At 47.2% G+C, this 26,373-nt stretch overlaps 1 protein-coding gene across 6 annotated transcripts in view; it reads right to left on the reverse strand.

Annotated features, from left to right (window-relative positions):
* Window positions 1–26,373, reverse strand: part of dpp6a (dipeptidyl-peptidase 6a) — a 1,618,183-nt gene that overhangs the window by 338,938 nt on the left and 1,252,872 nt on the right. For all 6 annotated transcript variants that reach the window (XM_038798406.1, XM_038798408.1, XM_038798409.1 and 3 more), the window contains exon 5: window positions 13,174–13,248. In XM_038798406.1, the coding sequence (XP_038654334.1) occupies window positions 13,174–13,248 (75 nt within the window). The remainder of the gene's footprint in view (window positions 1–13,173; window positions 13,249–26,373) is intronic.

A 26,373-nucleotide genomic window follows, 5' to 3' on the forward strand; every position in this document is an offset into this window, starting at 1 on the left:
CAGACAGTGACCCAAGCCGGGAATCGAACCTGGGACCCTGGAGCTGTGAAGCATAGTGCTAACTACTGTGCTATCGTGCTCCCGTGCCATAGGTTATCCTATGGTCACTGCGATTCTGTAATTGTTATAAACAGAGAGACTAACCGAGGAACACGGTCGTCTCAAAGGAATGTGATTTTGCCCCTGAGTGGGTCCACTCGGAATGAGATTCTTGTATTTCCACATTAATCCAAGAACACTTCTAGCCTCCAAGCTCATATTTATCTTGGTTGTAAGGGGCTGCAGCTCAAAATCAAGTGCATAAGCTGCTCGTGGATTTTATTTTGCTGCTACATAATCTGACACTCCCAGCAACATGCGGTAGATTTCTGCTGGGAGCCTACATAAATTATCCTTGCCTTCTGTTCAGGAATAGTCCACAAAGGCACCGACTTGAAATGACACGCTCTGTAACAACTAATTTCATCACTCACCAGCTTGCCTTCCTGCCAAGCTCGGGATTTGAATTCAATCAGAAGTGCACCAAACTACGGCGTTGATGCACAAAGAGAGAGCGGCACTTGAAATATGAAGGGCCAAATTTGTGACTCAAGTGTGCACACACATGCAAAAACTCACTGGAGTTTAGAAGAATGAGAGGCGACTTTATTGAGACATACAGGATTCTCAGGGGGCTTGGCAGGGTAGATGCTGAGAGGTTGTTTCCCTGTAGCAGAGTATGGGACCCACATACTCTCAGAGTAAGGGGTCACCCATTTAAAACAGAGATGAGGAGGAATTTCTTCTCTCAGAGGGTAGTGAATCTGTGGAATTCTTTACCGCAGGGAGCTGTAGAGGCTGGGTCATTTAGTATATTCAAGGCTGAGATAGATAGATAGATTTTTAATCAGTAAGGGAATTAAGGGTAATGGGTATAAAACTGGAAAGTGGAGTCGAGGATTATCACATCAGATTAGTCATGGGCCAGAATTGGGTCCCAGATTCCATTCCCAGCTGGGCCACTGTCTGTGTGGAGTCTGCACGTTCTCCCCATGTCTGCGTGGGTTTCCTCCGGGTGCTCCGGTTTCCTCCCACAACTCTGGAATGACGTGCTGTGAGGCGAATTGGACATTCTAAATTCTCCCTCTGTGTTCCCAAACAGGTGCCGGAATGCGGCAACTAGGGAATTTTCACAGTAACATCAGTGCATTGTTGATGTAAGCCTACTTGTGACAATAATAAAGATTATTATTATGAACTCTCCGGGCGCTGGCAGTATGCCTCTGCCCGCAGGTTTCCCGGCGGCTTGGGATGGTTTCAACGGGAAATCTCATTGACAAGCGGCGGGAAGAGAGAATCCCATCGCCAGCGATCGGCACACTGCGACGGGGGAGAAACCCGCCCATGTTCTCATTGAATGGTGGAGCAGACTCGATGGGTTGATTGTTGGCCTGTTTCTGCTCCCAAGCCCTATGGGCCTTTGAAATGAAGCTTCAAAGTGCGCTCAACCAACCATTAGCTGTCAGAAACAGCCTTTCATTCATTTGCACAGCAGTGGTATACTTGGCAATGAAACAGTATGGGACATTATTTGTGATTATATTTGCCAGCTGTAGCTGACAGTTATATGCACCGTGTGCTTAGATGCTCTTTGTTCAAACTCGCAAACCAAGTCCTGTTCACGCTGCGCTGCTAGCTCTCGCTGGTTCCAGGTCCAACAATGCCCCACTTCCCCACCGGCAACTGTCTCCAGTCCGACAACTTTCCAAGACCCCTGCACTCCTCTAATTCCTCTTGAGCATTCACGATTTTAATTCCTCACCCAATAGCAAACATGCCTCCAGCTGCGTCCAGGCACTGAGCTCTCGAATTCTCTCCCTGAACCTATCAATCTCTCTTTCCCTCTTTAGAAATCTACCCTCTTTGACCAACATTTTGGTCACTTTGCCAAACATCTCCTAGTGTGGCTCAGTGTCAGATTTTATTTGATAACTCTCTTATGAAGAGACTTTCTTCTGCTTGAAGGCAGCAGATAAATGCAAATTGTTTTATCATATTCACTATTTGCAGAATGAGCGCAGGATCAATTGTCCACAACAGCTGCAGTGGCACTTGTGGGGGTATCCCAGGGGATTGGACGTGCCCTACTTCATGCCCTTTGGGCAGGGTGGTACCCTTGCACTGCTGGTGCCACCTGGGCACCCTAACACTCCCAGCCTGGCACCTTGGCAGCCCCTCCGCGACAACATGCATGTATGAGGATGACCCAACATCTCATCACTGACCCCCCCAACAGATTCCCCAATCCACTCCACCAGAGACCCCCATCAGACCCCCACCCATATCAGAGACCACCAATATCATAGACCCCCCTCAACAGAGACCCCATATCAGAGATTCCCCATATCAGAGACCGCCCTATATCAGCAAATCCCCACAAATGAGAGACCTCCTTTAAAAAAAAAACAAATCAGAGAACCCCCCACCCCGCCAATCAGTCACCCCTGTCTGAAATCTAAAGAGCAGTCCAGGCAGAAACAGTGAATCAATGACTGTTTTTTCACTTACCTATCCCTTGCACCAGCTGCATCAGACAGAAGTTTAGAAAGCAGCAGTTTTCATAGAAAGGCAAAACCACATCACAAGGCTTTAAATCCCCTCAGATCCTTTGATCTGCATGACATCTATTCTAATAAACAAACAGGTTAAAGGAATATGGGGAACATGTAAGGAGGTGGTTTTGAGACCAGGAAGAGCAGTCATGATCTGATTGAATGGAGGAGCAAGTTCTATCGGCTGAATTGCTTACTTCTGCTCCTAATTCCGAGTTTCCTATTCACTTTCAAAGTTCCAAAGCTTTCAGTAGGATGCAATTGACAGGGTAATAGATTCCAGACTGCCTGGATTGATCATAGATCATAGATTGTTTATTTTCATCTCCCTTCATGCTTGAGTGCATCTCAAGTACCCTGCTTTGAACCTAACCTCAATGTTTATAAACACCTAGTTGCAATGGAAACCACTCCATGCCCTTCTGCACTGTGCAGAGAGGTTTCTTGTGTGGACTGCTGCCGCATATCCTTCACTTCCTTGCTCTTGCCCATCTCCAGGACACACCTTTTTGTGCCTTGTTGTTGTCTGGTGATGGAGGTCCCCAGTGGAGGTCCCTCTACAAATAAGTCTTCCCCCTTAATAACTGGGACCTGGGGTGGAGGGTGTCGCATGCAGCAATCCCACAAAAACATAGGTTGTAATGGTACACGGACCCCCAAGAATCCTGCTCTTTTTGTGGCCTTGTAGAGTCTAGGGATCATGCTTAGAAAGGTTGTGGTAGACTGCATCCCCATTTAAGTTCCTCAAAAAACCTTTTGTTTACAGTTTTGTTCACGCTTCAGCCCCACGCTTCTGATCTATGGGTACTCGGTGCAAGGAGGCGTGAGGGAGGAGGAGGACCCCTTCATGAACCTGCTCCTGGGCTTGTCCAAACTTGCCATCCACAATTTCAGGTGGCAGGCGACCAAGGAGGTCTTCCAGTCAGTCTGCCTGCCCCTCTACTGCGGCTATCTTCACTGCCGGGCATCTCTTTTTAAAATAAATTTAGAGTACCCAATTCATTGTTTGAAATGAAATGAAATTAAAATTGCTTATTGTCACAAGTAGGCTTCAAATGAAGTTACTGTGAAAAGCCCCTAGTCGCCACATTCCGGCACCTGTTCGGGGAGGCTGGCACGATAATTGAACCGTGATGCTGGCCTGCCTTGGTCTGCTTTCAAAGCCAGCGATTTAGCCCTGTGCTCAACCGGCCCCAGGTTTTTCCAATTCTCATAGAATTTACAGAGCAGAAGGAGGCCATTCGGCCCATCGAGTCAGCACAGGCTCTTGGAAAGAGCACCCTACCCAAGGTCAACACCTCCACCCCAGCCCCATAACCCAGTAACCCCACCCAACACTAAGGGCAATTTTGGACACTAAGGGCAATTTATCATGGCCAATCCACCTAACCTGCACATCTTTGGACTGTGGGAGGAAACCGGAGCACCCAGAGGAAACCCACGCACACACGGGAATGATGTGCAGACTCCACACAGACAGTGACCCAAGCCGGAATCGAACCTGGGACCCTGGAGCCGTGAAGCAATTGTGCTATCCACAATGCTACCGTTCTGCAATTTAGGGACAATTTAGCGTGGCCACTCCACCCACCCTGCACGTCTTTGGGTTGTGGGGGTGAAACCCATGCAGATACGAGGAGAATGTGCAAACTCCACATGGACAGTGGCCCAGAGCCGGGATCAAACCTGGGACCTTGGCGCCGTGAGGCAGCAATGCTAACCACTGCACCACCGTGCTGCCCTTGCCGGGCATCTCTTGAGAGGAAGTATGTGGTACCCACTGGCACTGTTGAGGCCTTCCATTCCTGGTAAACACCGCAGGGACTGGGAACTCTTTATCATGTTTTGGTTTGATGTTCCAAGTTTAATTATTGATCTGTCTTTGTTCAAGTCAGTATCCCTTTAAGGGGCTGCCCCTCTCACTTTGTCCCTCAGTTCATTTGATTTAGTTTAATTGGTTTCATACAAAATAGTTGTTTACCGGCTGGGAGGGACAATTAAAATGGATCAGTAAACAGTCAAATCCCTCAGGACTGTGCAGCAACACCTGTACTTCAGGACTGGGTCTGACCCTTCCTCCCTTACTGTCCACCTGCCTCCGATTTACCTGGAGCCTCACGATGAGCAGGTAGAAATGCCTCCTGTTATTCTGCAGCCTCTCTCACTGACACTAGATTCCATCCTTTTTGTGGTGGGCATTCCGAGCGTCATACCCGAGCCCATCGCCTGCCAAGTACCCATGCCCCACGTGGACCTCAGGCAGGCAGTGGTGTAGTGGTATCACTGGACTATTAATTCAGAGACCCAGAGTCAAGCGCTGGGGACCCAAGTTCGAATCCTGGCATGGCAGATGGTGAAATTTGAATTCAATAAAAATCTGGAATTAAAATTCTAAAAGGTGACCATGAAACCATTATCGATTGTCGCAAAAACCCATCTGGTTCACTAATGTCCTTTAGGGAAGGGAGACTGTTATCCTTTCCTCGTCTGGCCTACATGTGACTCCAGACCCACAGCAATGTTGTTGACTCTTGAATGCCCTCAGGGATGGGTAATAAATGTTGGCCCAGCCAACAATGCCCACATCCCATGAACGGATTTTAAAAAGCGCCACTCTTGCCCCCACCATGAGATATTCACGTACTCCACCCATATTATGTATTCCCAATCTACAGGCTGCAGATGCCCCAGTCACCATCAGAATTCCCCCTGCAACCCAGTACAGAGCCTGTGAATACCAGGGACAGTGACTGTAGGACAGTCCTGCATACCAAGCCGTACCTTCTTCCTGTGAAGCACACAGCCCTTGCCCATCCCTGCAGCTGGGGTACACTGTGCTTCCAATGACTGCGCCTATTGCATGTCCGCTGCCCTTCTGTACTCTCTGTGATGTCCACATAGCCCCTGGTCTGTGTATCACTTGTGACTCTTTTCTATTTTGAAGGAGGAACCTCTGCACTTTGTGACTCGTGTCTGCCAACTCCTGAACTACTGCGCATAGTTCCCGTTTCCAAAGAGGACTAAGGACAACCACAACTTCCCAAACCACACCACTGTCAATTTCTGTGCACTGGTGTGAACCATCCATTGGGTGCCGCACTAGCGAGCCCCCACCCCCTATTCTGGAGTCTGTGTGTATTCCCCTGCAGTAAACAGTGTGATATCTCTTGGTCCTCTTCGCTTGTCAGCGTTTCATGCAGCTATTTCGGGGTTCAGCTTCCCAGCCTTCAGTCTTCCCTCTGTCTTCGATGGTTCTTTGTGCTCATCCACTTCCTTGTTCTTCTGCCTGCCATTGTCCCCCCCCCCCCCCCCCCCCCCCCCCCCGGGCCATTCCCTCGCCACCCCGTTGAAGTGGAGGTTGCATGGGACCCGTAGTAAAGTGCTGGTCAAATACACACTGATCAGGCATCAGGAGTAGAAGTTCCGAGCACTCCCCAACCCCGGGCGTAATACTGATCTGAGTCGGTGAAAGGGAGGGTCCTTGAGTCCAGCAGCACGATACCATCCATAAAGGCCAGCTCAGCATGGAGCTAGAGGGCACAAACCTCTCTGCCCAGCGGAGTAGGATTCAGCTCAACAGGAGTGGTGCAACGCTACGGCAGGAAAGGCTATGTATGTTGCACACACTTTGATGTCTTGTGCACACCACACATTTTCAAATGGATTTGAGGCTGGCATAATTTCCTGCTAGCCTAACATAAGATTAGAAAGCGTGAGGAGACTCCGGCAGGCAGTTGTTTTAATGAGCATTCATGAGATTCAAATGCAGGCAAATAGCAATTATGCCACTCGGCAGTGAGTGGCACAGTGGTTAGCACAGATGCCTCACATCGTCAGGGTCCCTGGTTCGATTCCGGCCCTGGGTGACTGTCTGTCTGGAGATTGCACTTTCTCCCTGTGGCTGCATGAGGTTTCTCTGGGTGCTCCAGTTTCCTCCCACGGTCCAAAGATGTGCAGGTTAGCTGGATTGATCATGCCATATTGTTGCAGGAATAGAATGGGGAAGATTGGGCCGAGGTAGGGATGTCTTTCGAAGGGTCGGTGCAGACTCAATGGGCCAAATGGCCACCTTCTGCACTTTAGGGATTCTATGATTCTATGAAAACCGTGCCTTCATTGGGAGAATTACACCATGTGGTCGCGAGCGAGACTCCCGGAAGGTATGTTGCCTCCTGGGTACCAGGGCCAGGGACGTCTCGGATCGTGAATTCAGGATCCTTAAGGGGGAGGGTGAGCAGCCAAAAGTCGTGGTGCACATTGGTACCAACGACATAGGTAGAAAAAGATGTAATAAACGAGTTTAGGGAGTTAGGCTGGAAGTTAAAAGCCAGGACAGACAGAGTTGTCATCTCTGGTTTGTTGCTGGTGCCACGTGATAGTGAGACTAGGAATAGGGAGAGAGTGCAGTTGAACACATGGCTGCAGGAATGGTGTAGGACGGTATTATTTGGATAATTGGAACACATTCTGGGGAAGGTGGGACCTATACAAGCAGGACAGGTTGCATCTGAACCAAAGGGGCACCAATATCCTGGGAGGGAGGTTTTCTGGTACTCTTCGGGAGGGTTTAAACTAATTTGGCAGGGGAATGGGAACCGGATTTGTAGTCCAGCAACTAAGGTAGCCGATATTCAGGACGCCAAAGCATGTAATGAGGCAGTGGGGAAGATAACACTGACAAAGGAGTGTACTTGCAGGCACGGAGATGGGTTGAAGTGTGTATACTTCAACGCAAGGAACATCTGGAAAAGGTGGGTAAACTTAAGGCATGGATCGGTACTTGGGACTACGATGTGGTGGCCATCACGGAAACCTGGATAGAAGAGGGGTAGAAATGGTTGTTGGAGGTTCCTGGTTATAGATGTTTCAATAAGATTAGGGAGGGTGGTAAAAGAGGTGGAGGGGGTTGCATTGTTAATTAGAGATAGTATAACAGCTGCAGAAAGGCAGTTCGAGGAGGATCTGCCTACTGAGGTAGTGTGGGTTGAAGTCAGAAATAGGAAAGGAGCAGTCACTTTGTTGGGAATTTTCTATAGGCCCCCCAATAGCAGCAGAGATCTGGAGGAACAGATTGGGAAACAGATTTTGGAAAGGTGCAGAAGTCATAGGGTAGTAGTCATGGGTGACTTCAACTTCCCAAATATTGAGTGGATACTCTTTCGATCAAATAGTTTGGATGGGGTGGTGTTTGTGCAGTGTGTCCAGGAAGCTTTTCTAACACAGTATGTAGATTGTCCGACCAGAGGGGAGGCCATATTGGATTTAGTTCTTGGTAATGAACCAGGGTAAGTGATAGATTTGTTAGTGGGGGAGCATTTTGGAGATAGTGACCACAATTCTGTGACTTTCACTTTAGTAATTGAAAGGGATAGGTGCGTGTAACAGGGCAAGGTTTACAAGGTTTGTCAGACAAGAACTGTAGTGCATAAGTTGAGAACATAGGCCGGCAGGGAAGGACACAATTGAAATGTGGAACTTGTTCAAGGAATAGATAATACGTGTCCTTGATATGTATGTCCCTGTCAGGCAGGTAAGAGATGGTCGAGTGAGGGAACCATGGTTGACAAGAGAGGTTGAATGTCTTGTTAAGAGGAAGGAGGATACTTATGTGAGGCTGAGGAAACAAGGTTCAGACAGGGTGCTGGAGGGATACAAGATAGCCAGGAGGGAACTGAAGAAAGGGATTAGGAGAGCTAAGAGAGGGCATGAAAAATCTTTGGCAGGTAGGATCAAGGAAAACCCTTTTACACATATGTGAGAAATATGAGAATGACGAGAGCGAGGGTAGGTCCGATCAAGGACAGTAGCGGGAGATTGTGTATTGAGTCTGAAGAGATAGGAGAGGTCTTGAACGAGCACTTTTCTTCAGTATTTACAAATGAGAGGGGCCATATTGTTGGAGAGGACAGTGTGAAACAGACTGGTAAGCTCGAGGAGATACTTGTTAGGAAGGAAGATGTGTTGGGCATTTTGAAAAACTTGAGGAAAGACAAGTCCCCCGCGCCTGACGGGATATATCCAAGGATTCTATGGGAAGCAAGAGATGAAATTGCAGAGTCATTGGCAATGATCTTCCCGTCCTCACTGTCAACTGGGGTGGTACCAGAGGATTGGAGAGTGGTGAGTGTCGTTCCCCCTGTTCAAAAAAGGGAATAGGGATAACCCTGGGAATTACAGGCCAGTTAGTCTTACTTCGGTGGTAGGCAAAGTAATGGAAAGGGTACTGAGGGATAGGATTTCTGAGCATCTGGAAAGACACTGCTTGATTAGGGATCGTCAGCACGGATTTGTGAGGGGTAAGTCTTGCCTCACAAGCCTTATTGAATTCTTTGAGGAGGTGACCAAGCATGTGGATGAAGGTAAAGCAGTGGATGTAGTGTGCATGAATTTTAGAAAGGTATTTGATAAGGTTACCCATGGTCGGCTTATGCAGGAAGAAAGGAGGCATGGGATAGTGGGAAATTTGGCCAGTTGGATAACGAACTGGCTAACCGATAGAAGACAGAGAGTGGTGGTGGATGGCAAATATTCAGCCTGGAGACCAGTTACCAGTGGCATACCACAGGGATCAGTTCTGGGTCCTCTGCTGTTTGTGATTTTCATTAATAAGAAGTCTTACAACACCAGGTTAAAGTCCAACAGGTTTGTTTCAAACACAAGCTTTTGGAGCACTGCTCCTTCCTCAGGTGAACCTGAGGAAGGAGCAGTGCTCCGAAAGCTCATGTTTGAAACAAACCTGTTGGACTTTAACCTGGTGCTGTAAGATGTCTTACTGTGCTCACCCCAGTCCAACGCCGGCATCTCCACATCATTTTCATTAATGACTTGATGAGTGAGTTGAAGGGTGAGTCAGTAAATTTGCAGACGATACGAAAATTGCTGGAATTGTGGATAGTGAGGAGGGCTGTTGTAGGCTGCAAAAGGACATAGATAGGATGCAGAGCTGGGCTGAGATGTGGCAGATGGAGTTTAACCCTGAAAAGTGTGAGGTTGTCCATTTTGGAAGGACAAATATGAATGCGGAATACCAGGTTAACGGTAGGGCTCTTGGCAATGTGAAGGAGCAGAGAGATCTTGGGGTCTATGTTTATAGGTCTTTTAAAGTTGCCACTCAAGTGGATAGAGCTGTGCAGAAGGCCTTTGGTGTGCTAGCATTCATTAGTAGAGGGATTGAATTTAAGAGCCATGAGGTGATAATGCAGCTGTACAAAATCTTGGTAAGGCCACATTTGGAGTACTGTGTGCTGTTCTGGTCGCTTCATTTTAGGAAGGATGTGGAACCTTTGGAAAATGTACAAAGGAGATTTACCAGGATGTTGCCTGGAATGGAGAGTAGGTCTTACGAGGAAAGGTTGAGGGTGTTTGGCCTTTTCTCATTAGAACGGAGAAGATGAGGGCCGACTTGACAGAGGTTTATAAGATGATCAGGGGAATAGATACGGTAGACAGTCAGAGACTTTTTCCCCAAGTGGAACAAACCATTACAAGGGGACATAAATTTAAGGTAAATGGTGGAAGATATAGGGGGGATGTCAGAGGTAGGTTCTTTACCCAGAGAGCAGTGAGGGCATGGAATGCACTGCCTGTGGAAGTTAGACATAGAATTTACAGTGCAGAAGGAGGCCATTCGGCCCAACGAGTCTGCACCGGCTCTTGGAAAGAACATCCTACCCAAGGTCAACACCTCCACCCTATCCCCATAACCCAGTAACCCCCCCAACACTAAGGGCAATTTTGGACACTAAGGGCAATTTAGCATGGCCAATCCACCTAACCTGCACATCTTTGGACTGTGGGAGGAAACCGGAGCACCCGGAGGAAACCCACGCACACACGGGGAGAACGTGCAGACTCCACACAGACAGTGACCCAGCGGGGAATCGAACCTGGGACCCTGGAACTGTGAAGCGATTGTGCTATCCACAATGCTACCGTGCTGCCCACGGTCAAGTAGTTGAGTCGGAAACATTAGGGACCTTCAAGCGGCTATTGGACAGGTACATGGATTACGGTAGAATGATGGAGTGTAGATTAATTTGTTCGTTCTCTGGGACAAAAGTTTAGCACAACATCGTGGGCCGAAGGGCCTGCTCTGTGCTGTATTTTTCTATGTTCTTACACTTGAGGGATTCTGATGTTTAGCTCGCGCTAGATTCTAGTTCGCGCTAGGGTGAGGGATGGGAAACAACCACCCAGCATTTCAAGTCCAGGTGATCTTCAATTAAAAATGGTCACCGACCTTAAACTTTGAGTTGAACTGAAATACTGCCTGCCCAGTCAAGTGTTCCCAGAATGTGCTGCCTCTTTTTTTTAAGACCTGCTGCATTTGCATTATTTTGCCTTCAGTTTTACTCGATAAATCTTAACAGCTGTATCTAAAAAGGAAACATTTGACAATTGTGATGGTGCTAAATTACATTGGTAGACAATGAACCTATATGTTCCGTACTGTAAACAGCACTTTAAAAACGAGCTCATGTCTGTTGATGTCAAGTTCCCTGTTATCTAAGTGATGTCCTGCAAAGTCTGCCATTGTTCAGGCACACTATTACATTTTTGAGATTTCGTGATTCATGGATCCTGGGATTTCTTTCTTACATAAACTGCAGTTTAGAATGAATCATTACACTTTCCACCCTGGAAGCCTGACAGTTCGTCCAGCTTCACATCACAAAATCTGCCCCCTCTCTCACTAGATGGCACTGCAGTATGCTCTGTGAGGTCAGTGGTTGCAAAGACAGCAGCTCAATGTGGTCAAAACATTGACACGACTATCTCTGCCACGTTCACTCAAAAGCTGCATACAGTTCAGAGTATTGAACCTCATTTGTATTGGGAATTAAGTGACGGCAAATTACATAGAATTTACTAAACAGAAATGCTTCATTCAGCTCGACGGATCTGCATCGGTGTCTGTACTCCACATCAGCTCCCTCCCACCCTTTGTCATCTCACCCCACTTTAATTCCTTTCTACACATGTGACTATCGAGATTCCCTTGAAACGCACAGCTTCCTTGTTACCTTGGGCGGCAAGGTAGCACAGTGATTAGCACAGTTGCTTCACAGCTCCAGGGCCCCAGGTTCAATTCTCGGCTTGCGTCTGGGCTAAATCGCTGGCTTTTAAAGCAGACCAAGCAGGCCCGCAGCACGGTTCGATTCCCGTACCAGCCTCCCTGGACAGGCGCCGGAATGTGGCGACTAGGGGCTTTTCACAGTAACTTCATTTGAAGCCTACTTGTGACAATAGGCGATTTTCATTTCATATCTGTGCGGAGTCTGCACGTTCTCTCCGTGTCTGCATGGGTTTCCCCTGGGTGCCCCGGTTTCCTCCCACAGTCCAAAGATGTGCAGGTTCGGTGGATTGGCCATACTAAATTGCCCCTTAGTATCCAAAAAGGTTAGATGGGGTTACGGGGATAGGGTGGAGGTGTGGGCTTTGGTAGGGTGATTTGTGGGCTGGTGCAGACTCGATGAGCTGAATGACCTCTTTCTGTACTGTAAATTCTATGTCTATGCACCAAATTGCCACAACAACTCATTGGGGTGGCAAGTTCCACATTCTCCTGAATTCTTTATTCGATATATTCGTGACCATCTATTATTTAAGGCCCCCAGTTCTGGACTTCCCACAAGGGGAAACATCAGGGGCTGGATTCATTGATTTTGAGGCTATGTCCCCATGCTGGCATGGGAACCGTGGCGTTTTATAACAGAAACAATGGCGTAAAATTGCCACCGATCCTCTGTTTGGTTGGGGGCTACCATCAAGGCAGCGTAGAGCACCCGGATCTAGCTGCCGGTGCGGCCGGAGAATTGCCAGGTCCGTGGCCGCTTACTTGCAACAAGGCGCCTGCCACTCGAGGACCCGGCCTGCGAAATAGTGCCCCACCTTTGGCCGGCTCGCACGCCCCTGACCACCCCCAACAGTGTCCCCAGCCCCTGGCGAAGTCCCCCCTGCCCGCAGATCGGCCCTCCCCTACCGTGGCAGCACTGGACTGAGTCTGCAGCCGCCACACCGAGTTCCCGACGGATGAGACCACATGCGACCGACGCCTTTGGGAACTCGGCCGTTTGGGGGCGGAGTATCGGGGGGTGGGGGGGGGGGGGGGCCTCAGGCAATGCCCTGAGACCGTCGATATGGTGCACAGCATACTCTCCGAGTGCGCTGGTTTGGAGGGTGTGGCGTATCGCAAAAGTGGCCCTGCCCCGAATCGGTTGTGAACAGGGATTCTCTGGCCAATCGCCGAATGCGATTTCGGTGCCAGCGACCAGAGAATCCCACCCAGGAAGTTCTAAGTTAATCATGTGGTGCCAATTATTGATGTCTTCCACAAAAGGTCCAGGAGTTAGCAACCACCCGGGTTAGACTTGATCTAAATGATGACAAATCATTCACTCCGCCCACAACTTTATTATCACAGTACACCATTACACAAAATGAGATTATTTGAAACCAATTTTTTTAAGAACTACATTACGAGGAGAAAATAATTGAAGCATTGAGAATGCATCTGTTGCATTTTTAGTTGGACGTTGTTTTCAGTAAAATTGCCAATAAATAAACTGGAGGCTGTACGTACCTTTTTAACATTGTATGCGAGCAGCACATACTTCATATCTGGTGACACTTCATATCTGCTGACCTGAAATTCTTTCTGTTAAAAATAAAGAAATGCTTCATTTAAATAAATTAGCACATTACATTTTTCAAAATCCTTAGCATATAACTATTATCAGATATTCATTCATAAATCATTGCGGTCTTTGGGCCAGTCAGGTTTTATGTTTGACCCTTTATGTACTTCAATGACGAGAGAATCGCATGGATCCTAAATTTTGAACCAGGAAGTATTCAGTTTCCGTGGCATTTACTTAATTCCAGGGGAGCCATTTGACTTTGCTTTGTGGTCTGTCCTCACTAACTTTCCCCTTTCCTTGGTCCCTTAGAGGATGAGATCGGGAAATTAGTTTGGGGGAAATGAGTAACTGGCAGAGACTTTGAACAAGTATTTTGTATCTGTCTCCACAGGAGAAGACAGAAAAAGCATCCTTGGAGTAGAAGAAAATCAAAAGAGGCAAATGGGAGGGAGGGCCTTAAAACAATTAAGATCACGAGAGAACAAGTGCCAGGAAAACGACTGAGACAAAAATCTGACAGGCCCCTTGAGGCCCGATGGTCTACATCCTAATGTTTTAAAGGAAGTTGCTGCAGGCAGAGTGGATGCATTGGTAGTAATCGTCCCAAATTCCCTCGGTTCTGGAAAGGTATCAGAGGCTTGGAAAACCGCAAACATAACCCCTCTATTCAAGAAAGGAGGGAGGCAAAATGAAAATCAAAGCATAGTTAGTCAAAAATGTATCTTTGGGAAAATACTACTACTACTATAATAATAATAATCACTTAATGTCACAAGTAGGCTTCAATGAAGTTACTGTGAAAAGCCCCTAGTCGCCACATTCCGGTGCCTGTTCGGGGAGGCTGGTACGGGAATTGAACCTGCGCTGCTGCCATTGTTCTGCACCGCAAGCCAGCTATTTAGCCCACTGTGCTGAACTAGCCCCTGGTTTAGAATAGAATTAATTACTGAGGGGGGGGGGGGGGGTGGGGGGGGGGGGGGGGGGTGGGGGGGGGGGGGAGGGGAAGGAGGGGAGAAAATCAGATTATAATCAACCAGAATCAACCTGGTTTTGGGAAAGCAAAATCGTGTTTGATACATTTATTTGAGCTTTTTGCTGGTATAAGGAACAAGATGGATAAAGGGGGACCATTAGATGTAGTGTATTCGGATTTTCCAAAAGCATTCAATAAGGTGCTAAAGGAATAAGCAATTAGCAAAATAGAGTATAGCGTGGGGAAATGTGAGTTTGAGACTGGTTCGTTAATAAAAGAAAATGAGGAAAGTGCAGAGACTTTAAACATGTATTTTTGTCTCTCTTAAAGGTAGATGACACCAAAACTATCCTAAGGATAACTGAAAATCAAAAGAGACACTATGGCAGGAAATATAGAAAAGCAGGGTATTATTCAAATGGAGAATAACCCGCAGAATGTTGCAGGAGAGAGAGATCTGCGTGTTCTTGGACATGAGTCACAAAAGGGTAACATGTAGGTATAGCAGGTAATTAGGAAGTCAAATGGAATATTGGTCTTTATTGCAAGAGGGATGAAGCATAAAAGTAGGGAAGTCTTGCTACAACTGTGCAGGGCATTGCCCAGTGTATTGTGCACCGTTTAGGCTTCCTTACTCATGGAAGGATATACTTGCACTGGAAGAACAGCGACACTTTGCTGATTCCTGGGATGAAGAGGTTGTCTTATCAGGAATGGTTGAGCAGTCACGCCCAATACTCATTGGTGATTAGAGGTGTGAGAAGTGATCTTCCTGAAACACATGAGATTCTGAGGAGCTTGCCAGCATAGATTCTGAGAACATGTTTCCCCTCCTGAGGGAATCTCGATCTAGGGGCACAGTTTAAAAATAAGGAGTCTCCCATTTAAATGGTGATGAGGAGGAACATGTTCTCTCAGAGAGTCTTTGGAATTATCTTCGACAGGGTGCAGTGCGGGGCGGGTTTTTGATTACATTCAAGTCTGTGTTGGACAGATTTTTGATGTGGAAAGGAGTTGAGGGCAGGAATGTGGCGTCACGACCACAATCAGATCAGCCATGACCTTATTGAATGGCGGAGCAGGCTTGATGGGCTGAATGGCCTATTCTTGCTCCTATTTCTTATGATCTTATAACCCCTTTATCAAGGGTTTCACAAGTGATGACAAAGGGCCAGCAGTCCACCATTTCACCACCAGTTCATTACAACTGGCCGAATAGTTGAGATCAGCAAATTCAGTCTGAATGGTTCCTGAACCATGTGGCTCAACTACTAACTGAACAATGAACAAGACTTCGGGTGGGGTTTTCTGCACACCCCCCCGGCGACATGTTTTCCAGCAGCAGTGATGGCTCACCATGGCAGGAACTTCAAAGTCTATGGCATTTTGCCCGTTCCACCACCGGGGAACCTTCCCCACAGGACAGGAAGTTCCCGCCCTTCGTCTCACCTTTAACCTCCAGAGCACTTACTGTGCTGAAAACAAATGCCCTAACTTTACAGAATCTTGCAGTCCTTCTCATAAAGTTTTACAACGCACCCCCAATTCAGATGGAACTGAATTCAGTGCTGAATGAAGATTTCACACTCAGGCATGATTCTGACAGGCATGCTAAGAATAGAACACAGATTGCCAAACACACCAGATTCTCTGCATTGAAAATAGCTTCAGAGTTGAGTTCACCAAGACAACTTGAGGCCATCTCTACAAAACAAAAGGGTCTTTTAGTTGCCTAGTGTCACAGCGAGAGCCCTTTCATCTCTAAAGCCTCATCTTCCAACGTAGACTATCGCAGTTTGGTGTGCCCAAATGTCACCAGAAAAACATATAATAACAATGATATTTTGTTCAAAGGAATATTTTGCAACTTGTGCATTGAATGGTATTGTGACTTACATTGGAAAATTCATACATAGACAATCGATCAGATTAAAATGTGTAATTATCATGTAGTAATAAATATAGACAAATAAAATTCAGCAGGTAACAGGGAGTGCTGGACAGGATTTGAAGAATTACAAACATAACATAAGGGGGGCGATTCAACAGAAAAATTGCAAAGTCTGGTTTTGGGCTCGTTTGGATTGGTGTTTTGCAAAAGCCGCACTAGCGAGATCGCGGCCCGTATTCAACAGCACCTAGTGCCAAAAATGAACCCCCACAGAGCTCTCGACATTACCAGCTGCCTCGCTGTCTGATTCGTCTGACCCATGCCCCAACAGCTCACACCTAATCAGGAGGAGCTGCTTTTAAACGCTCCCTCACCACTCACTCCCAGTCAATACACAAGCATGGCAGCACGCAGACCTGCTCATCGCTTTAGGCATGGTGACCTGGACAGGCTTCTCAATGCTGCGGATGCGAAATGTGACATCCTGTTCCCCTGAGGGCCTCGGAAAACCAGCAACAGGATTCGCAATGCCACCTGGGAGGCAGTGGCAGCAGCTGTCAGTGCCGGCAGTATGACCACCAATGAGCTGCAAAGGTAAGTTACCAGGCGACTTGTGGCATCAGATCCGCCTGCCACTCCTCAAAACCCCCCACATCGACACACACCAACATAACTCCTTCATTCCAGGTCCACACATGCCACTTGCTATAAACCCGCTTTGACCCATCAAGCATGTGGCTCACAATGCCCTCTTTTTGTCTCTGCAGGAGAAGATAGCCCATAATAAACAGGAAAGGGACAAGCGGGGGAGATGAATCCAGAGATTCAAGACCCACTCCGCATGAGAATCTGACCCTGGAAATCACAGGGGTTGCCCAAGGATTGAGCAGTCACTGACAGCGAGGTTGGCCTGTGACAGAGAGATGGGAATCCACTGCTTCTTCACCCAGATGACCTGTCTCAAGTGAGTAATTCATGACAGTCAAAATTATCCTTCCCTCTCATTGACCATTTGACCATTGTCTCACTGGGTCTCCATCTGATGAGGCCAGGCCATTCGGAATCTCCACCACCCAAGCGATGACCTCGGAGAAGAGCTCAGAGGAGACCACCGACCAGGCGGCACAGCATTCACCCATACCTTCCACCAGTGCAGAAACATACACTTCGGTGGGTGATATTAGTGGACAGTCTTCTGGGGCACAATCTGACGAGAACCACACAGTTGCTGATGCACATGAGATGGAGGCAGGAACATCAAAGGGAGTCAGCAGTCGGAAGTCCCAGAACACAGCTGGATCCCAGCCAGATGCCAAGTCTCCAAACAATTTCTCTCAGAGCTGATGCAGATGTTAGACACAGCCTTGGGATTAAGGAGAGGGTGTCAGCAACATTCAAAGGACTACAACGCCGATGGGAGGAGTCCCAAAGGCTGCAGGTGCAAGAGATGGTGCCAACAATGCATGGCACCAAGGTCAATACAGGTGGTGATCACAGTGGAAAACCTGGAGCATGACATCCGTGGCTTGTGTGGTGGTGTCCAAGGCATGGTTCAGTCTGTGAGATAGGGAAATGGGGGGGGGGGGGGGGGGGGGGCATTGGAGGGAAGGGAAATGGGGAGGGGAGAAATGGGGGTGGATTGTGCAGAGGGAGTGAAATCGGGCCGGGGGGTTTGAGATGATGGACGCAGCCTCATCCTAGAGAATCTGGAGAGAATGAGGGCCTCCCTGGTCCTCCACTCATGTCGGACACTTGTCACCGCCTGCCCTCCATTCTCCATGTCCTCCTTGGGCTTTTCCTCCAGCCCTTACTGGACTATCTCACCCTCCCCCTCACACAAAACCGAATTAAAAAAAATATATATTTGTTCATAGGATGTGGGCATCGCTGGCTGGGATAACATTTGTTGCCCATTCCTGAGGATACTTCAGAGTCAACCACATTGCAGTGGGTCTAGAGTCACATTAACGCTGGACCAGGTAAGGATGGCAGATTTCCTTCCCTAAAGGACATTAGTGAACCAGATGGGTTTCTACGACAATCGACAATGGTTTCATGGTCATCTCATCATGGGACTTTTAATTTCAGATATTTTTATTGAATATAAATTCCACCAACTGGCATGGTGGGATTTGAACCCAGCATTACTTTGGATTATTGGACAAGTGACAATACCCTTACGCCACTGCCTCCCCATTGTCCCTCATCGCCTCCTGTTCCTCCTCCTCCTTCAGCATGTTGCCCGGCTGCTGTGCCAGATTGTAGAGGCCACACCAGACCATCACAAAGCCGGAGACCCTCTGGAGGTGTACTGCAGGGTGCCACCAGCGAGGACGAGGCACCAGAACCTCATTTTCAACAGGTCGCTCCACCGTTCAATGATACCATGGGTGGCAGCATGAGCCTCATTATAAGGGGTCTCCATCTCGGTCTCAGGCCTCTGCACTGGTGCAATTAGCCATGATCTCAGAAGGTATTCCTTGTCTGCTACAAACCACCTATCATTCTGGGGTGGTCCTTGAAGACAACGGGGATCCCCGAATGCCCCAGGATGTAACTGTCATGCACGCTCCCAAGGTAGTGGGCACACACATGATCAGAACATTCAGGGAGTGGAACCCTTTCCTGTTAATAAAGGGCACCCCCTGATGCCCCGGTACTCGCAAGGCAACATGCATGCCATCGAACGACCCCTGGGCCTGGGGCATCCCAGCCATGGCAGTAAATCTGCAGCCCTGGCATCCTAGAACATAGAACATAGAACACACAATGCAGAAGGAGGCCATTCGGCCCATCGAGTCTGCACCAACCCACTTAAGCCCTCACTTCCACCCTATCCCTGTATCCCAATAACCCCTCTTAACCTTTTTGGACACTGAGGGCAATTTAGCATGGCCAATCCACCTAACCTGCACGTCTGTGGACTGTGGGAGGAAACCCACGTAGACACTGGGAGAACGTGCAAATTCTGCACAGACAGTGAATCAACGGGGAATCGAACCTGGGACCCTAGCACTGTGCAGCCTCCGTGCTATCCACTTGTGCTACCATGCTGCCCTAAATCTTGGTGGTTAATCCAGTTGGAAGGTGATAAAGCTGAGTACCTGGGCAGGCAGAACATCTGTAACCTCCCAAATGCACCTGAAACTACCCGGTAGCATAAAAGTTCAAGGCTACAGTGACTTTCGCGGCTACTGAGAGCCTCCATCGGGTGCCAAGTCCCGGATGAGATGCAGTGTTCTGCGGCACATGGTGTCCGTCAGCTCATTGAACATGGTGATCATCAGCTCGTTAAATGACCAACACCCGCACACCTTTGGCCATCGCTGGCCTCCCCTTCTGGGTTCGTCCTCAGCCTAATGGGCAAAAGGGTCTTCAGGTGTGCGGCGGCCCCCTGCACATGTGGTGCCACCTCCAGCCTGCGTTGGCAGTGCTGCCGTCTCTGTCGGCTGCCAAAAGCACAGAGAGTGCAGCCTCCATGGAATCCACACGAGCAAACATTGTTTTATCTGGAAGGAACTGGAGAAGGAGAGAGACTGCCAATTAGTTGGGGCTTCCATCCCGGGACCCTCAAATCCCTCAAGCCTCCCCCACACTTACAAGTCCTGCCTTCTCTAAGAGTGCCATCCAGTGAGCCAGTTATGCTGGCAACCCTTGCTCTGCAAACTCACCCACCGCCACATCAGGAGACCCAAGACTTAGGCCTCGGTCGGATACATTAGTGAGCACGTCGTCAGCTACCCTCCATTCATCCACACAATTACCCTTTGGTCATGAGAAGATCGCCAGTGCTGAAACCCTGATCTTAAGTGTTTGATTGTTGGCAGCTGCCTCTATGGTGCTGTCACTACTAGAGTTCAGGTACATTGTTCAGGCATTAAAGTTTGCTGCACATGCAGTGTACTAATCATCCTCTGGCACATGACAGACGTGCCCTCGAGCAGGCACTTGTGATTTGAGGAGTGTGAAGTACTATCACTACTACCAAGGCTAATTCCTCATTTGAAATAGCCTTCAGCTGTGATGCTGGAGGCTGCTCACAGTCAAAGGGAGTGAAATTGAATTTCAGGGTAGAAGCCACAGCAGAGCTCTGTCCTTGAAGTGCTTGGTGGGACAGACAAGACTGTAGCTGTGGTTGCTCCTGTTATGGGTCACCACAATATTTAAAGAGGGCTTGAAGGCCCACTGACCCAGTTTTCTCTCATAATTTACCTTTGCTCTTTTTATTACCTTTTTAGTAACCCTTCGTAGATCTTTGAAAGTTTCCCAATCTTCCGCCTGCCACTGGTCTTTGTAATATTGTATGTCTTTAGTTTTGTCTTTATGCCATCTTTTATTTCCTTAATAGGAGCCTAAGAATATAAGGATCTAAGAACTAGGAGCAGGAGTAGGCCACCTGGGCCCTCGAGCCTGCTCCACCATTCAATAAGATCATGGCTGATCTTTTTGTGGACTCAGCCTTAGCCGCGAGCTCGCCCTTAATTCCTTTACTGTTCAAACATCTATCTATCTTTGCCTTAAAAACTTCCAACATGGTAGCCTCAACTGCTTCACTGGGCAAGGAATTCCACAGATTCCCTTTAGGTGAAAATGTTCCTCCTCAACTCAGTCCTAAATCTGCTCTCACTCATTTTGAGGCTATGCCCCCTAGTTCTATTTTCACCCACCAGTAAACACATCCTCTCTGCTTCTATCTTATCTATTCCCTATTCTATATGTGTTTCTATAAGATCCCCCCTTATTCTTCAAAATCCCAATGAGTATAGTCCCAGTCTACTTAGTCTCTCCTCATAAACGAATCCTCTCAACCCCGGAATCAACCAAGTGACTCTCCCCTGCACACCCTCCAGTGCCAGTGCATCCTTTCTCAAGTAACAAGACCAAAACTGTACACAATACTCCAGGTGTGGCCTCACCAGCACCCTATACAGCTGCAACATAACCTGCATGCTTTTAAACTCCATCCCTCTAGCAATTAGCGACAAATTTCTATTTGCCATCTTATTACTTGCTGCACCTGCAAACCAACTTTTTGTGATTCATGCACAAGGACACCCAGGTCCCTCTGCACAGCAGCATGCTGTAACTTTTTACCATTTAAATAATAGTCCATTTTGCTGTTATTCCTGCAAAACTGGATGACCTCACATTTACCAACTTTGTATTCCATCTGCCAGACCCTTTCCCACTCACTTAAATTATCTATACCCCTCTACAGACTTTCAGTGTCCTCTGCACACTTTGCTCTAGCACTCATCTTTGTGCCATCTGCAAACATTGACACATTACACGTGATCCCCAACTCCAAATCATCTATGTAAACGGTAAAGAATTGTGGTCCCAACGCTGACCCCTGAGGCACATCACTAGCCACTGATTGCCAACCAGAAAAACACCCTGTCATGGATGTTTTTTCCCCCTCTTACAATTTTTCATCCTCTCTGGAATATATTTTAGCCGGGATAAATTGACTATCTCCTTAAACAACTGCCATTGCTCATCAACTGTCCTGGTCCACTCAGGTCAAATCTGTCCTCATGCCAATGTAATTGCCTTTGTTAAACTCTAAAACGCGAGTGTGATGCTCCAGTTTCTCACCCTCAAACTGAATTTGAAATTCTAGCATGCTATGATCACTCTTCCCTGGAGGATCCTTAACTATGAGGTCATTAATTAATCTCTCCTCATTGCATTGTATCAAATTCAGAGTAGCCTGGCTCCTTGGTTAGTTCCACAACATATTGCTCCAAGAAACAATCTCTAAAACATTCAATGAACACTGAACACTCCCTCAAGGCTACCATTGCAAATTTTATTAATCCAGTTTATATGAATATTAAAATCACCCATGATACTATTATACCTTACTTACAAGCCAACAATATTTCCCAGCTTCTATTGTGGTCCACTGTGCAAGTACTGTTTGGGGATCTATAGATTACTCCCCCCAGGGACTTCCTTCCTTTGCAATTTCTTATTTCTACCTAGACTGATTTTGCCAATATCATTGATCACTACAACACTGATCCCTTCCTTCATGAACAAAGCTACACCACCTCCTTTACCTTCCTGTATATCCTTCCGAAACTCTGAGTACCCTTGGATATTCAATTCCCAGACCTGATCTCCTTGTAGTCATGTCTCAGTAATCACCACCAAATCATACCTGCTTGTCTCTATTTGCGCTGTTAACTCATTAATTTTGTTCAGAATGCTTCATGAATTCAGACGCAAAGCCCTTAAGTTTCTTCTCTTGTCAAATTTCTCTACTCTTGTCTGATTCCTTGGTGCAATATGACATTCACACGTTCTGTCCCTTTCTTTTATTTTCTGGTAACAATCCTCCTCGTCATTAACCATTCCTACATTGTGGGCACAGAAGGATATATCGGATGTCTCTGTAATCTCGTCACTCAATTATGGTCTCGTCAGACAAAAATGTTTGGAAATATAAATACAGAACACTAAAAATAAACAAATACTCAATCCAAGTGTAAAAGCATTTAAGAATTTTCGGATCCAAGTATAGGCCTTGTTTGAAGATCAGTTTGAATGTAATTTTGACTTTGGGGGTTAGTGTACAGCAAAGATATCAATTCAGGTGCCAATTATAAATCTCTTCCCCAATAGATGGATATGGCTGAAGCCTCATTTTACACAATCGTCCAAAGTCAAAAAGCCCCTTTCAACCTAAGTATAAAACCTTCACTTTGTGCGATCCTCTGACAGGAGCTGAGCACCCGTCAAAGTGTAATGCGTGGTGTGCAATTAATTCCAAATTCACATCAGGCTCCCATGTGCAAGGAATATATGTAAGGCCTGAATCAAAAAGCTTCATAGAAGATCAACAATGCAGTAGCCACACGTGTACCGGAACCCTTCCTGCCAAAGAACTTCCTGCAGAACATTGAAGGGATTGATGATGGTTGAAGTAGTTCAGAGGGCATTACTGGTGAATATAATTCAGGTGCACGTGTGGACAGGGTTTTTCCCGTCAAGGGGAAGTCCAGGATTCAGTTGAACAAGCGTGGCTGCTGCAGTTGAATAACCACGACCAGTGCCGGCCTCATGTTTTTGCTGTGCTTTCTGGCATTCAGTAGTTAAGCTCTGTGACGTTGCAGTTTTGCAGTAGTCGGCGAACTATGCTTATCTTTCAGACTCTGACCAGGCAGTACTGCAAAGACTTTGCTGATCTGTTGATCAATCTCAAGCTCTGCTGTAATGGTTCTGTACAGCCCTCATATTACCTCTGGCAGGCACAGGGGTGTTTTAACTAAAAGATAAACTAGCTTGTGTCCCCCAAGGAAATTCACTCTCAGTCCAATTTTCCCCTCAAATACTTCAAACACAAATGCCCTTTGAAAGAGTAGGAATTGCATTTATACGGCGCCTTTCTGGATCTCAGGACATCCCAAAGCATTTAAAAACTAATTAAGCATTTTTGAAATGTCGCAAACACTGCAGCCAATTAGCATATAGGAAGCTTTGAAAATCAGAAATGTAATAATGACCAGAAAAATATACTTTTAGTGACACTGTTGAGTGATAAATGTTGGCCAGGACATATTACACTTCTTTGAAATAGTGTTGAGGATCTTTTGCACTCACCTGAGAGAGCTTTGTTTAACAGTTCGCCTGAAAGGCAGCACCTCATACAGTGCGGCACTGCCTCAGTACTATTGTTAGCCTTGGCTTTTCTCAAGTCTCTGTGGAACTTGAACCCATAAATGTCTGACTCAGCAGCGAGAGACAGCAGCCAACTGAGTCACGGCTAATACCAGCCAAACATCCTGGCACAATCTGATGTAGGCTTTTCCACAGCCCAATGGGTATCATTTCTTTGAGGAAGCACAGACCAGGCAGTGCTCCTCCATTCAAAGAAAAAGACTTGGAATCTGCCTGCAGCTAATGATGCGTGAGGAAAACAAAGCATATGCTTAGGTCTGTTCCCACAGCTATTTTTTCCTGGAAGCCTATCATCAGCTTGAGGGGCACTACTCCATTACAAGAATGGCTGACCAGGAGACTGCCCTTCTCTTACCACCTGCCATTGGCTTATTGGAAGGATTGATAATCAACCTGCACTGGCCACATTCTGTGGATATCAAGTCCTGTAGTGGGACTTGAAGCTGGGGCTTTTAGCTGAGAAGTAGGGGCACTAAACACTAAGGCACAAGACCCCTAAATAACTATATTTTAATTTCCGTTGACTCGTTTATTCTTATAAAATGAGTCCCAATAATTGATCCCATTATTTCACAGAATGGAACTAAGGTTAATATATCTGTTGCTTATCTGTGCCTGTTCTATTACCCTTATTGAATTTGTGAACCACAATGAATTTCCCATATACTCTAACTTCCCTAGTGTCTAGTCTTCTATCATAGCTTGAGTATTGCTGAAAATAAAATATTTTGTCAAAGTTTTTCGACTTGCACTCATCAGGACAATCGCAAGAATATTAATATTGGAGGAACACCAACTTCATACTGTATAAGAGAGTGCTGATTGGTTGGCAAGTGGAATCTGATTGTAAGAGTGTAAAAGGTGTTGCCATGGAGAATACACCCGTTGAAGGTAATTGTCAGTTAATTGCCAAGCATTGTTTGAAATGTAAGTCAGGCAGCTTGATTCTGATTGGTCAAGAGATTGTTCTTACGTAAAAATGGCTGTCTGTGCTTAAATCTTAGCCCAACCTCTTTTCACATTTTGTGATAAATGCCATCCATCCTAGGGTTGGTTTGCATTGAGCTAAGCTGGCCATGACATTTATATCAAAGTCATTGATTTATTGGTTGTCTTTGAAGAGGCTATAGTTTCAGTCAGAATATTGTGTTTTAACTCTGCTTTGATTTCTTTTGTAAATTTTGTGATGCTATTGTCTCACAAAGAGATCTGAAACTGACTTAATTTGATCTTACTGCTTGACAGCTTGAACAGTTAGAGATAAAGTCAGGAGAGCGATGGGGCTTGATACAGAATAGAAACCACGGGCGAAATTCTCCCCCCCCCAACGACGGGTGGGAGAATAGAGGGAGGGCCTTCCCGACTTTTTTGACGCCCTCCCGCTATTCTCCCCCCCCCCCGCCGAAATCCCGACAAGAATCGCTGCCGCCGTTTTTTTACGGCCGGCAGCGATTCTCAGCTGTTAGAAGGGCCGAAGTCCCAGCCCTTTACGACCTTTTTACGAACGGCAAACACACCTGGTCCTGCCGTTCGTTTAAACGTCGTGACAAACTCGCAAAAAATAACCATGGCACCGATTGGCACGGCCGTACCACGGCCGTGCCAAGGGTGCCATGGGCCCGCGATCGGTGGGCACCGATCGCGGGCAGCGGGCCCGATGCCCGCGCACTATTTGTCCTTCCGCCGCCCCGCAGTATCAATACGCGGGGCGGCTGAGGGGCAACCCGGCCCGCGCATGCAAAAACGCGATGACGTCACCCGCGCATGCGCGGGTGGAGTCTTCCCACCTGCGCATGCGCGGCTGACGTCATATGACGCGTCAGCCGGCGCTAACTCCGGCAAGCGGGCTTAACGATTTTCGTTAAGCCCGACTTGTCGGAGCCTCCGACGTCGGGCTGCTAGCCCCGACGGGGGACCAGAATCGGTCCCCCGTCGGGAAGGGGCGCGCTGCCGTAAAACCCGCCCGGGTTTTACGGCAGTTTTACGATTTCTCCCGTTTTGGGAGAATTTCGCCCCACATCTTTTGTTAAAGTCAAAAGAATCAGTGGTATCTGGAGCAAGCTGCAATTCCTCCTCTTAAATCATCCGGGATTTGATGTGAGTTGGGACATCGGAAGCAGAGTTTTGGGTGATTTGATTTGATTTCATTTATTGTCACATGTACCGGAGTACAGTGAAAAGTATTTTTCTACAGCCGAGGGAACGTACACAGTGCGTAGATAGTAGACAAAAAGAATAATCGACAGAGAACATTGGCAAATGGTACATCGACATACAGTGATTGGCTACAGTGTGGAACAAGGGGCCAAACAAAGCAAATACATGAGCAAGAGCAGCAGAAGGTGTCGTCAATAGTGTTCTTACAGGAAACAGATCAGTCCGAGTGGGAGTCGTTGAGGAGTCTTGTAGCTGTGGGGAAGAAGCTGTTCCTATGTCTGGCTGTGCGGATCTTCAGACTTCTGTACTTTCTGCCTGATGGAAGGGTACGAAGAAAGAAATCCCTGGGTGGGAGGAGTCTCAGATAATGCTGTCTGTCTTCCTAAGGCAGCGGGAGATGTATACAGAATCAATGTGAGGGTAGCAAGCTGTGTG

Source organism: Scyliorhinus canicula, chromosome 5 (genome assembly GCF_902713615.1).
Source record: "Scyliorhinus canicula chromosome 5, sScyCan1.1, whole genome shotgun sequence".
Classification (NCBI taxonomy): Eukaryota; Metazoa; Chordata; class Chondrichthyes; order Carcharhiniformes; family Scyliorhinidae; genus Scyliorhinus; species Scyliorhinus canicula.